This window comes from Mustelus asterias, chromosome 22 (assembly GCF_964213995.1).
Source record: "Mustelus asterias chromosome 22, sMusAst1.hap1.1, whole genome shotgun sequence".
NCBI classification, from domain to species: domain Eukaryota; kingdom Metazoa; phylum Chordata; class Chondrichthyes; order Carcharhiniformes; family Triakidae; genus Mustelus; species Mustelus asterias.
Genome location: NC_135822.1, coordinates 2,479,287 through 2,493,489, shown reverse-complemented (window position 1 = coordinate 2,493,489; position 14,203 = coordinate 2,479,287). Strand labels below are relative to the sequence as shown.

The 14,203-nt window shown below is 48.3% G+C and overlaps 1 protein-coding gene across 1 annotated transcript in view; it reads right to left on the bottom strand.

Moving 5' to 3' along the window:
• LOC144509805 (polyhomeotic-like protein 2) overlaps positions 1-12,819 on the bottom strand; it is a 167,179-nt gene extending 154,360 nt beyond the window's left edge. The window contains exon 1 of the mRNA XM_078238624.1: positions 12,691-12,819. Within this exon, the coding sequence (XP_078094750.1) occupies positions 12,691-12,801 (111 nt within the window). The 5' untranslated portion in view covers positions 12,802-12,819. The remainder of the gene's footprint in view (positions 1-12,690) is intronic.
• Positions 12,820-14,203: the final 1,384 nt, after the last annotated feature.

Here is a 14,203-nt window from a genome sequence, read left to right as displayed (position 1 = left end):
GTTAAAGAAGCCATCCCCTACGGACAAGCCCTCCGAATACACAGGATCTGCTCGGATGAGGAGGATCGCAACAGACACCTCCAGACGCTGAAAGATGCCCTCATAAGAACAGGATATGGCGCTAGACTCATTGATCAACAGTTCCAACGCGCCACAGCGAAAAACCGCACCGACCTCCTCAGAAGACAAACACGGGACACAGTGGACAGAGTACCCTTCGTTGTCCAGTACTTCCCCGGAGCGGAGAAGCTACGGCATCTCCTCCGGAGCCTTCAACATGTCATTGATGAAGACGAACATCTCGCCAAGGCCATCCCCACACCCCCACTTCTTGCCTTCAAACAACCGCACAACCTCAAACAGACCATTGTCCGCAGCAAACTACCCAGCCTTCAGGAGAACAGTGACCAAGACACCACACAACCCTGCCACAGCAACCTCTGCAAGACGTGCCGGATCATCGACACAGATGCCATCATCTCACGTGAGAACACCATCCACCAGGTACACGGTACATACTCTTGCAACTCGGCCAACGTTGTCTACCTGATACGCTGCAAGAAAGGATGTCCCGAGGCATGGTACATTGGGGAAACTATGCAGACGCTGCGACAACGGATGAATGAACACCGCTCGACAATCACCAGGCAAGACTGTTCTCTTCCTGTTGGGGAGCACTTCAGCGGTCACGGGCATTCGGCCTCTGATATTCGGGTAAGCGTTCTCCAAGGCGGCCTTCGCGACACACGACAGCGCAGAGTCGCGGAGCAGAAACTGATAGCCAGGTTCCGCACACACAAGGACGGCCTCAACCGGGATATTGGGTTTATGTCACACTATTTCACATAAATATTTCTGCTTTTTTCCTCCTGAGTCTTTATCATGCGATCCTAGAATCAGAATTTACGTCACACTATTTGTAACTCCCACAGTTGCGTGGACCTGCAGAGTTTCACTGGCTGTCTTGTCTGGAGACAATACACATCTTTTTAGCCTGTCTTGATGCTCTCTCCACTCCCATTGTTTTGTTTCTTAAAGACTGGATTAGTTGTAAGTATTCGCATTCCAACCATTATTCATGTAAATTGAGTCTGTGTCTTTATAAGTTCTGTTTGTGAACAGAATTCCCACTCACCTGAAGAAGGGGCTCAGAGCCTCGAAAGCTTGTGTGGCTTTTGCTACCAAATAAACCTGTTGGACTTTAACCTGGTGTTGTTAAACTTCTTACTGAGCCAAGAAGATGCAGAGACTTGAGTTGCTTTGCAAATGCTTCCCATAGCAACGGTTTCCATAGACTCCTGATCATCAAATGAGGTAATGGTGACTTGAGAGAAACCCAAACACAATCCTCCAACGCTGCCCTCAGGACACGGCTTTGCAAAAACAAATCTCTTCCACCCCCTCTCTCGAAAGCGCTGACTCATATCGGAGGGAGTTCTGTCAGAGGCCCACGCCTCAAAGTTCACATCCAACCGGCCAAAGAATATTGAGGCATCAGATAAAGACCAAAAAAGGATTTACAAGAACATAAAAGCTATATAATTATCTTGAAAAGATCAAGGGAGTGAACTCATAGAAACATTGAACATTGCGAAGGCTTTAGAACATAGAACATAGAACATAGAACATTACAGCGCAGAACAGGCCCTTCGGCCCACGATGTTGCACCGACCAGTTAAAAAAAAACTGTGACCCTCCAACCTAAACCAATTTCTTTTCGTCCATGAACCTATCTACGGATCTCTTAAACGCCCCCAAACTAGGCGCATTTACTACTGATGCTGGCAGGGCATTCCAATCCCTCACCACCCTCTGGGTAAAGAACCTACCCCTGACATCGGTTCTATAACTACCCCCCCTCAATTTAAAGCCATGCCCCCTCGTGCTGGATTTCTCCATCAGAGGAAAAAGGCTATCACTATCCACCCTATCTAAACCTCTAATCATCTTATATGTTTCAATAAGATCCCCTCTTAGCCGCCGCCTTTCCAGCGAAAACAATCCCAAATCCCTCAGCCTCTCCTCATAGGATCTCCCCTCCATACCAGGCAACATCCTGGTAAACCTCCTCTGCACCCTCTCCAAAGCCTCCACATCCTTCCTGTAATGTGGGGACCAGAACTGCACACAGTACTCCAAGTGCGGCCGCACCAGAGTTGTGTACAGTTGCAACATAACGCTACGACTCCTAAATTCAATCCCCCTACCAATAAACGCCAAGACACCATATGCCTTCTTAACAACCTTATCTACTTGATTCCCAACTTTCAGGGATCTATGCACACATACACCTAGATCCCTCTGCTCCTCCACACTATTCAAAGTCCTCCCGTTAGCCCTATACTCAACACATCTGTTATTCCTACCAAAGTGAATTACCTCACACTTCTCCGCATTAAACTCCATCCGCCACCTCTCGGCCCAACTTTGCAACCTGTCTAAGTCTTCCTGCAAACTACGACACCCTTCCTCACTGTCTACCACACCACCGACTTTGGTGTCATCAGCAAATTTGCTAATCCACCCAACTATACCCTCATCCAGATCATTAATAAATATTACAAACAGCAGTGGCCCCAAAACAGATCCCTGAGGTACACCACTTGTAACCGCACTCCATGATGAATATTTACTATCAACCACCACCCTCTGTTTCCTATCCGCTAGCCAATTCCTGATCCAATTTCCTAGATCACCCCCAATCCCATACATCTGCATTTTCTGCAGAAGCCTACCATGGTGAACCTTATCAAACGCCTTACTAAAATCCATATATACCACGTCCACTGCCTTGCCCCCATCCACCTCCTTGGTCACTTTCTCAAAAAACTCAATAAGGTTAGGGTGTTACAGTCACTCATATCCAATGGGGAATTCAGGTGAAATGTCTTTACCCAGAGCGTGGGGAGAATGTGGGACTCGTTCCCATGGGGGAGTGGGGGGAGAATGTGGGACTCGTTCCCATGGGGGAGTGGGGGGGAGAATGTGAGACTTGCTCCCACGGGGAGGGGGGGGAGAATGTGGGAGTCGCTCCCACGGGGGGAGTAGTTGAGGCGAAGAGTAATTGATAAAATTTAGAGTGAAACTGAATGGACAGGAGCAAAAAGGAAAAGGAGAAAATGCTGATGGGGGGGGGGGGGGGGGAGTTAACATGCAGCATTCACACCACAGCACAGCCTATCAGAACAGCCCGCAGCCTGGGATCACGCAGCTGAAGTTATAGTTTGAATAACAAAGTGGCGAAAGGTTTGCTCCATAGAGAATCAGAGAGAGAGCCAGCCGAGTACTTTCCATTTCTTTACAAATACCACCACCTATTGACAGAAACTAGAATGACAAGTCAGTCATTCCATCTCACTTTAGAAGTGAATTCATATAACAAGATGCACATTTTGCAAAATGATCCTCTGAATAAGATTGCTTCAAGTGAATTTACAAAAGCGAGTTCATTGAATCAACCGCCATAAAGCTAAAACCACCACCTTTTCTAACAAACCCCAGAGGGGCGACACGGTGGCACAGTGATTAGCACTGCTGCCTCACAGCACCAGAGACCTGGGTTCAATTCCAGCCTCAGGTGTGTGTGTGCAGTTTGTGTGGGTTTCCTCCGATAGTCCAAAGATGTGCAGGTTAGGTGGACGAGCCGTGGTAAATTGCCCCCTAGTGTCCTAAGATTTGTAGGGTGGGGGAATTAACGCGGTTAATATGTGGCGTTATGGGAATAAAGCCTGCAAGATGCTCTGTTGGAGAGGCGGTGCAGACTCAATGGGCCGAGTGGCCTCCTTCTGCACTGTAGGGACTCTATGCTTCCATGAGTAACATGGGCGTCTACAGGAGGCAGAGGGAGTCGCTGCTTTTTTCACAAGGCCAATGAGACAGTGGGAGCTGGGAATTCCCACAAAGTCACCCCCAGAATGTTGGATCCTGGTTAGGAATCAGGCCCAAAAGGTCCTGTCTCAGAATGAGGTGCTTCTCCTCAGAGGGGGGAGGGAGTGGAATGAGTCTCTAGGGTCCGAAAGATTGAGAGGAGGTCTCAGTGAAACATTGAAAATTCCACCGAAGGTTTGACCAGAGAAGATGCTGCAAAATTAGATTCCAATGTCTATAAGACATAGGAGCAGAATGAGGCCACTCGGCCCATCGAGTCTGCTCTGCCATTCAATCATGGCTGATATTTTTCTCATCCCCATAACCCCTGATCCCCTTATCAATTAAAAACCTATCTCTGTCTTAAAGACACTCAATGACCTGGTCTCCACAGCCTGATGCAGCAAAGAGTTCCACACATTCACCACTCTCTGGCTGAAGAAATTCCTCCTCATCTCTGTTTTAAAGGAACGTGCCTTTAGCCTGAGGTTGTGCCCTCTGGTGCTAGTTTTTCCAACTAGTGGAAACACCCTCTCCACGTCCACTCTATCCAGGCCTCGCAGTATCCTGGAAGTTTCAATAAGATCCCCCCTCATCCTTCTAAACTCCAACGGGTACAGACCCAGAGTCCTCAACCGTTCCTCATACAACAAACTCTTCATTCCAGGGATCATTCTTGTGAACCTCCTCTGGACCCTTTCCAAGGCCAGCACATCCTTCCTTAGATACGGGGCCCAAAACTGCTCACAATACTCCAAATGGGGTCTGACCAGAGCCTTATACAGCCTCAGAAGTACATCCCTGCTCTTGTATTCTAGCCCTCTCGACATGAATGCTAACATTGCATTTGCCTTCCTAACTGCCGACTGAACCTGCACGTTAACCTTAAGAGAATCTTGAACAAGGACTCCCAAGTCCCTTTGTGTTTCTGATTTCCTAAGCATTTCCCCAGTTAGAAAATAGTCTATGCCTCCATTCCTCCTTCCAAAGTGCATAACCTCACACTTTTCCACATTGTATTCCATCTGCCACTTCTTTGCCCACTCTCCTAACCTGTCCAAGTCCTTCTGCAGCCCCCCTGCTTCCTCAATACTACCTGTCCCTCCACATATCTTTGTATCATCAGCAAACTTAACAACACTGCCTTCAGTTCCTTCCTCCAAATTGTTAATGTATATTGTGAAAAGTTGTAGTCCCAGCACCAACGCCTGAGGCAGACCACTAGTCACCAGCTGCCACCCTGAAAAAAACCCCTTTATCCCCACTCTCTGCCTTCTGACAGTCAGCCAATCCTTTATCCATGCCAGGATCTTACCCTTAATACCATGGGCTCTTAACTTATTTAACAGTCTCCTATGCGGTACCTTGTCAAAGGCCTTCTGGAAATCTAAACAAATCACGTCCACTGGTTCTCCTTTATCTAACTTCCTTGTTACCTCCTCAAGGAACTCTAACAGATTTGTCAGACATGACCTCCCATTGACAAAGCCGTGCTGACTCAGTCCTATTTTATCATGCACTTCCAAGTATTCCGCAATCTCATCTTTAATAATGGACTCTAAAATCTTGCCAATGACTGAAGTCAGGCTAACCAGCCTATAATTTCCCATCTACTGCCTCCCTCCCTTCTTAAACAGCGGTGTTACATTAGCTACTTTCCAGTCCTCTGGGACCCTTCCTGCCTCCAGTGATTGCTGAAAGATCACCACCAATTCCTCCATAATTTCCTCAGCTATCTCTTTTAGAACCCTGCGGTGTAGTCCATCCAGTCCAGGTGACTTATCCACCTTCAGACCTTTCAGCTTCCCCAGAACCTTCTCCTTAGTGATGGCCACTGCACTCACCTGTGCCCCCTGATTCTCCTGGAGTTCTGGCATCCCAATGTCAGGAAAATGGATCAAGAGGGGGGGAAATTTCTTCACTGTGGGTTGTGAATCTTTGAAGTTCTTGGAATTCTAGATAGATCTTTGGGCAATATTGAAATGAGGGAAGGGGGGGTGGGGGAAGGGAGAGAAGGAAGAAAGGCGTTTCATTTATATAGCGCCTCTCAACTTTAGGATGTTGCAAAGTGTTTCAGGGTCATTGAAGTGTAATCACTGTACGGATCAGTTAATCTGTGCACAGCAAGCTCCCAGCAATGTGATAATGATTAGATAACCTGTTGCAGTGATGGTGCTCAAGTGATAACCAACAGTAATCCAGTCAAGGCAGTGCAGGAAGCTGTAAGGACACCATGTTAAAGGGGCCATTTCAGTGCGGGCTCTGCTGTCATTCTGGACAAGATTCACACTGCATTCACTGCTCTAACCGTGGGACAGACTCTAACCATTCCGTATCACAGTCTGGGCCACTTTAACACAAGGGTCAGAGCCAGATATCTGGATGTATAGCAATCTCACATGGCTGCAGGATATGATTATTTCCAATCATACAGCACAGAAAGAGGCCATTCAGCCCCTCGTCCCTTTCCCCTGCTCTTGCCCACAATCCTGAAAATCTTTCCTGCCAAGTACTTCCCCAATTCCCCTTTCTGAAAGTTGCTGTTGTCTCTGCTCTATCCGCCGCGCCCTCGGGCAGCGCGTTCGATATCACAACTCACTGCGCAGTGTGTGTCATCTCCGATTCCGTTCCCAAATCACCTCGATCTGTGCCTCCTGGTCACCGACTCTTTTGCCACCGGATGTTGTATCCCATTTACTCGGTGAAAAGCTCTTGCTGATTTTGAGCCACTATCACATCTTCCCTTCTCCCGCTCTGCTCTGAGGTGAACAATCCCAGCGTTCCCAGTCTTTTCCCATATCTGCCGGCTACAGTTACTGTAAATCTCCTCTGCGCTCTCGCCAAGGCCTTGACAACCTTCCTAAAGTGTGAGGCACCCAGAATTGGACACAATACTCCGGCGGGACCCAAACCAGGGAGTGTTAATGGTCTAGTCTTTGGGTGGGATTCTCCCCAAAATATTCTAAGTGTCGAATTTGCATAAAAACTGGAGTAAAACCCACTGGTTTTTCCAGCGGGATTTTCAGAGTGAATCTCCTGTACTCTGTGCACTGCAGAGTGCCTCAGCGTGAATCACGATAAAAATCTGTGGGCGGGGCCTATTCCCAGTGGAGAGGCCGGCTGCATACAGCTGAGTGCGCCACTGTGCATGCGCCGATCTGTCATAACAGATTAGCTCATGCGCAGTAGCCCCGCACAGCCAGCCTCCTGGTCGCTGGCCACCCTTCCTCTGGTCACTGCCAAACGCAGAGTGGCAGTGGGACCCCCCCACCCATCTCTCCACCAGAGGCCCTGCTCCCCTATAGGCCCCGCTCCCCTATAGGCCCCGTCCTACTTGACACTGTCCGATGCCCAGTGGGCAGTGCCAAGGTGCCTCCTGGGCATCGCCACTTTGCCCCTTGGGCCATGCCAGGGGTGGGCTGGCACCCTCCCTTACCCCCAACCTCCTTGGGGGGGGGGGCTTGATGGCCTCCCCCACCTCAACCCAGAAGGGTTGGGCTGCCAGGACCCCACTAGGGGGAGCTATTGGAAACCCTGCTGGAGTGAAACACTGCCGGTTTTTGGGGGCGGGGGAAGCGGTGGGGCGTTAGCAGACCCGGAGACTTCAGTCCCAGGCCTGCTAATGATAGGACAGCACGGTGGCACAGTGGTTAGCACTGCTGCTTCACAGCTCCAGGGACCTGGGTTCGATCCCCGGCTTGGGTCACTGTCTGTGTGGAGTTTGCACATTCTCCTCGTGTCTGCGTGGGTTTCCTCCGGGTGCTGCTGTTTCCTCCCACAGTCCAAAGATATGTGGGTTAGGTTGATTGGCCAGGTTAAAATTGCCCCTTAGTGTCCTGAGATGCGTAGGTTAGAGGGATTAGCGGGTAAATGTGTAGGGATATGTGGGTCGGGCCTGGGTGGGATTGTGGTGGGTGCAGACTCGATGGGCCGAATGGCCTCCTTCTGCACTGTAGGGTTTTTATGATGATTTCTATGATATTTAAATCATTAATATCCATAATTTATTCAGCTCCGTGCCAATTTCTGGCACAGATTGGATGGCGCTGGAAACCCGGAGACCGTGGCGCCCAGCGGGGAGCCCGCAAAACGGCCTCTGCTTTGGCAGTGGGAGAATCACCCCCTTTACATTTGTGCTCGATAGTTCCATTCAGAAAGCCGAATCTTCCATTGGCCTTTCCCCTCAACCTGTCCTGTCACTAACAGGATTGTGCACAGACTGTTTGTGGATGGGGTGCCAATCAAGCGGCTGCTTTGTCCTGGATGGTGTTGAGCTTCTGGAGTTGTTGGAGCCGCACCATCCAGGCAAGCGGGGAATATTCCATTAAATTTCTGACTTGTGTCTAGTAGATGGTGGACAGACTTTGGGGAGTGCAGGAGGTGAGTTACTCACTGTAGGATTCCCAGCCTCTGACCTGCTCCGATAGCCACTGTATTTATACAGCTCGTCCAGTTCACTTCCTGATCAATGTCGTTTTGGTTAATAACTGACATTTTTCCAATTACTTGTTAATTTTGTCTTTAAACATTTCTCCACTGGTAACATTAGCTAACTTTACCCCTCTCCCCGGTTTTGAACAGGAATGTAACAATTGCAATCTTTCGGTCCCCAAGGAGGGATTGGCTGATTATGGTCAGAAACTCCACAATTTCCACCCTTGTTCCCCGCAGCGACAGAGGGTGCATTCCGTCTGGACCTGGTGACTTTTCCACTGGAGTGCCACCATTACTTTTAGAACTTCCTCTCATTATTTTTTCATAGAATCATACAGTGCAGAAGAGGCCCTTTGGCCCATCGAGACTGCACCGACACATCAGAACACCTGAGCTCCCACCCAATCCCATTTACCAGCACTTGGCCCATAGCCCTGAATGTTATGATGTACCAAGCGCTCATCCAGATACTTTATGAAGGATGTGAGGCGTCCCGCCTCCAACACCCTCCCAGGCAGCGCATTCCAGACTCTCACCACCCCATTTTTACCCCATTCCATTTCTCTATTACCCACCATTTTACATAAACATTGACAGCATTCTCACATCTGGAGTAAGAGATGTAAAGTACTCATTAAATACCTCAGGTAGGCCTCCAGCCTCCTCGTATTTCCTCGTCAGTCCTTCATTAGCCCCACAGTTTTCTGATTAGGTTTTATTGTTGGCTGGCATGTTTATAATGGGGCTTTTGGATTCCTTCTAACGTTACCGCGAATCTATTCTCACATTCTCTTTGTCCCTCGTGTCCCCTTTTCCAGTTCCCTCCTGTACTCACTGCAATTTTATTCTCTCCTGGATTACACATACGCCATTTATCATACTCCCAGAACAAACATTGCGTTCGAAAGCTGCAATGGTAGGATAGGGAGCCGCTTTCACATACCTGATGCATCATCCTGATAATAGAACATAGAACAGTACAGCACAGAACAGGCCCTTCGGCCCACGATGTTGTGCCGAGCTTTATCTGAAACCAAGATCAAGCTATCCCACTCCCCATCATCCTGGTGTGCTCCATGTGCCTATCCAATAACCGCTTAAATGTTCCTAAAGTGCCTGACTCCACTATCACTGCAGGCAGTCCATTCCACACCCCAACCACTCTCTGCGTAAAGAACCTACCTCTGATATCCTTCCTATATCTCCCACCACGAACCCTATAGTTATGCCCCCTTGTAATAGCTCCATCCACCCGAGGAAATAGTCTTTGAACGTTCACTCTATCTATCCCCTTCATCATTTTATAAACCTCTATTAAGTCTCCCCTCAGCCTCCTCCGCTCCAGAGAGAACAGCCCTAGCTCCTTCAACCTTTCCTCATAAGACCTACCCTCCAAACCAGGCAGCATCCTGGTAAATCTCCTCTGCACTCTTTCCAGCGCTTCCACATCCTTCTTATAGTGAGGTGACCAGAACTGCACACAATATTCCAAATGTGGTCTCACCAAGGTCCTGTACAGTTGCAGCATAACCCCACGGCTCTTAAACTCCAACCCCCTGTTAATAAAAGCTAACACACTATAGGCCTTCTTCACAGTTCTATCCACTTGAGTGGCAACCTTTAGAGATCTGTGGATATGGACCCCAAGATCTCGCTGTTCCTCCACAGTCTTCAGAACCCTACCTTTGACCCTGTAATCCACATTTAAATTAGTCCGACCAAAATGAATCACCTCACATTTATCAGGGTTAAACTCCATTTGCCATTTTTCAACCCAGCTTTGCATCCTATCTATGTCTCTTTGCAGCCTACAACAGCCCTCCACCTCATCCACTATTCCACCAATCTTGGTGTCATCAGCAAATTTACTAATCCACCCTTCAGCCCCCTCCTCTAAGTCATTAATAAAAATCACAAAGAGCAGAGGACCAAGCACTGATCCCTGTGGCACTCCGCTAGCAACCTGCCTCCAGTCCGAAAATTTTCCATCCACCACCACCCTCTGTCTTCGATCAGACAGCCAGTTACCTATCCAATCGGCCAACTTTCCCTCTATCCCACACCTCCTCACTTTCATCATAAGCCGACCATGGGAGACCTTATCAAACGCCTTACTAAAATCCATGTATATGACATCAACTGTCCTACCTTCATCAACACACTTAGTTACCTCCTCAAAAAATTCTATCAAATTTGTGAGGCACGACTTGCCCTTCACGAATCCGTGCTGACTATCCCGGATTAATCCGCATCTTTCTAAATGGTCGTAAATCCCATCCCTAAGGACCTTTTCCATCAATTTACCAACCACCTAAGAAAGACTAACCGGTCTATAATTACCAGGGTCATTTCTGTTCCCTTTCTTAAACAGAGGAACAACATTCGCCATTCTCCAGTCTTCTGGCACCATCCCCGTGGACAGCGAGGACCCAAAGATCAAAGCCAAAGGCTCTGCAATCTCATCCCTTGCCTCCCAAAGAATCCTAGGATACATTTCATCAGGCCCAGGGGACTTATCGACCTTCAGTTTATTCAAAACTGCCAATACATCCTCCCTCCGAACATCTATTTCCTCCAGCCTATTAGCCTGTAACACCTTCTCTTCCTCAAAAACATGGCCCCTCTCCTTGGTGAACACTGAAGAAAAGTATTCATTCATCACCTCGCCTATCTCTACTGACTCCATACACAAGTTCCCACTACTGTCCTTGACCGGCCCTAACCTCACCCTGGTCATTCTTTTATTCCTCACATAAGAGTAAAAAGCCTTGGGGTTTTCCTTGATCCGACCCGCCAAAGACTTCTCATGTCCCCTCCTAGCTCTCCTAAGCCCCTTTTTCAGCTCGTTCCTTGCTAACTTGTAACCCTCAATCAAGCCATCTGAACCTTGTTTCCTCATCCCTACATAAGCTTCCCTCTTCCTTTTCACAAGACATTCCACCTCTTTCGTGAACCATGGTTCCCTCACTCGGCCATTTCCTCCCTGCGTGACAGGGACATACCTATCAGGGACACCCAGTATTTGTTCCTTGAAAAAGTTCCACTTTTCATTGGTGCCTTTCCCTGACAGTTTCTGTTCCCAACTTATGCCCCCTAATTCTTGCCTAATCGCATCATAATTACCTCTCCCCCAATTGTAAACCTTGCTCTGCCGTACGGCCCTATCCCTCTCCATTGCAATAACAAAAGACACTGAATTGTGGTCACTATCTCCAAAGTGCTCTCCCACAACCAAATCTAACACTTGGCCCGGTTCATTTCCCAGTACCAAATCCAATGTGGCCTCACCTTTTGTCGGCCTATCCACATATTGTGTCAGGAAACCCTCCTGCACACACTGCACAAAAACTGCCCCATCCGAACTGTTTGACCTACAAAGGTTCCAATCAATATTTGGAAAGTTAAAGTCCCCCATGACAACTACCCTGTGACCCCCACACATATCCATAACATCCGCAGAGAGAGAATAGAGCCAACGTTTCGAGTCTGGATGACCCTTCGTCAGAGCTGATTTTCTCTCCACAGATGCCGTCAGACCTGCTGAGATTTTCCAGCATTTTCTGTTTCAGATTCCAGCACCGGCAGCAATTTGCTTTTAACCCAAGTTAGAGTTCAGTATAAGATGGCAGTGGATAATATTGGATGTGCAGCACTCGACAGGGTGGGAGAAGGTGTAGCAATTTTAGGGTTTTGCTGCCTCCGTTTTAAAAATCATTTTCACAGGATGTGAGCACCGTTGGCAAGGCCGGCATTTGTTGCTCATCCCTAGTTACCCTTGACAACCGAGTGGCTCGCTAGGCCATTTCAGAGGGCTGTTGAGAGTCAACCACTTTGCTGTGGCTCTGGAGTCACATGTCGGCCAGACCGGGTAAGGACGGCAGATTTCCTTCCCTAAAGGACATTAGTGAACCAGATGGGTTTTTAAATGACAATCAATGATAGTTTCACGCCACCGTTTCCGGAGTCGAGCTTTTCATTAACTAATTCAGTGAATTAAATTAAATTAAATTTCCACCGGCTGTCATGGATCCTTCCTTTGCTTGTTGGGCCCCGCAGAGGCCGAGTTGCATTATTGACCCTATTAATCACGTTTTGGTTTGACATTTTAGATTCCCTTTACGCTTTGTCTTTTGGTTTAGTCGGTTCCCTCCTTTCTGGGGGTTGCCTTTCGTGCTTTGTCCCAGAGCTGGATTGATTTAGTTTATTGGAAGAAATGTCCTGTTGGGATTTGAACCCACGCATTAGCCAGGGTCTGATATCTAGTCCAGTGACGTTACCACTGATCAGTAATCTGTACAACCTCATGATTCCCTCTCTGTCCAAGTAGCTGATCACATTCAGACTGGAAAACCTGCCCTCTCGGGACGGGGCACCGTGACAGATTCTTACCTGCACAGCCTGACGGTCGGGGAGGCTGCTGTACACTGATATTTGTGGCACTTGTTGGCGGCTGTTGCTGCTGGTGACATTGGTGGTGGTTGGGATCTGTTCGTTTTCCATGCTGACAGCCTGGGCAGGACCCACTCAGCGCGGATCACAAGGAATGATTCAATTCGACAAGTTCCTGCCGCACCTGAAACAAGAGGAAAAGGGTCGCTAAGGAAAGGATGCTTGTGATGGCAAAGGTTTGCTGAAAGCTGTCACATCGTTAAGTGAGAGAGGGAGGGAGGGAGAAGGGACACTCCCAGCTTTCTGCATCACTCAGCTCTGCTCTGTCGCGGAGTATCTTTAATGGGAGAAAAACCACAAAGTTGAAACCAACGGGAGCCTCCGGACGAAGCAGAAATCAAATATTTAATCACCCCGGGGTCAGTGCTACATTGAACAATCTGCCAGAGCGGCTCAGCTCCCTGAACCCTCACACGGCTCACTGGGTACTGGTGAATAGGCTAAGCTTTCCACTGAAGATTCAATCCTATTTACAATTCTTACTGCAACAACAGGAGCTGCCAGTTGGTGGCAGTGTGCTCCACACTTTGTCTAGAATCACAGCTGGGTTCTGGAGCACTGCTCTTCCAGTTGTGCAATAAACTCACCAAAATTAAAACCAGGGCAGTCTTTCGCCCAACTGTCTCGGCACAGACTATTTCTGAATATTTCCGCACTAAATTAATTGTTTTCCATCCTTTAGTTTGCGGGAATCAAAAAGCGCAACAAATCCCGGTCTGGGCGGCTGCATTGCTGTCTAATAATAACCTCGAGTGAATCAATAATAAACTCGTGCTGCAGAGTTCACCCCTCAGTGTGAGGGGACACCTGACTGTCTGCTGTGATGGGACAGCACTAAGGGGTCACAATTAAATCCCTTTTGTTGATCATTCTTCCACATTTAAAAAAACATTGTCTTTTTATGTCACTTGACTAGAATCATCGAATCCCTACAGTGCAGAAGGAGGCCATTCGGTCCATCGAGTCAGCTCCAACCACAATCCCACCCAAGCCGTATCCCCATAACCCCATGCATTTACCCTAGCTAGTTCCCCTAACACTAGGGGGCAATTTAGCATGGCCAATCCACCGAACCCACACAACTTTGGACTGCGGGAGGAAACCGGAGCACCCGGGAGGAAACCCACGCAGACACATAGAACATAGAACATTACAGCGCAGAACAGGCCCTTCGGCCCACGATGTTGCACCGACCAGTTAAAAAAAAACTGTGACCCTCCAACCTAAACCAATTTCTTTTCGTCCATGAACCTATCTACGGATCTCTTAAACGCCCCCAAACTAGGCGCATTTACTACTGATGCTGGCAGGGCATTCCAATCCCTCACCACCCTCTGGGTAAAGAACCTACCCCTGACATCGGTTCTATAACTACCCCCCCTCAATTTAAAGCCATGCCCCCTCGTGCTGGATTTCTCCATCAGAGGAAAAAGGCTATCACTATCCACCCTAT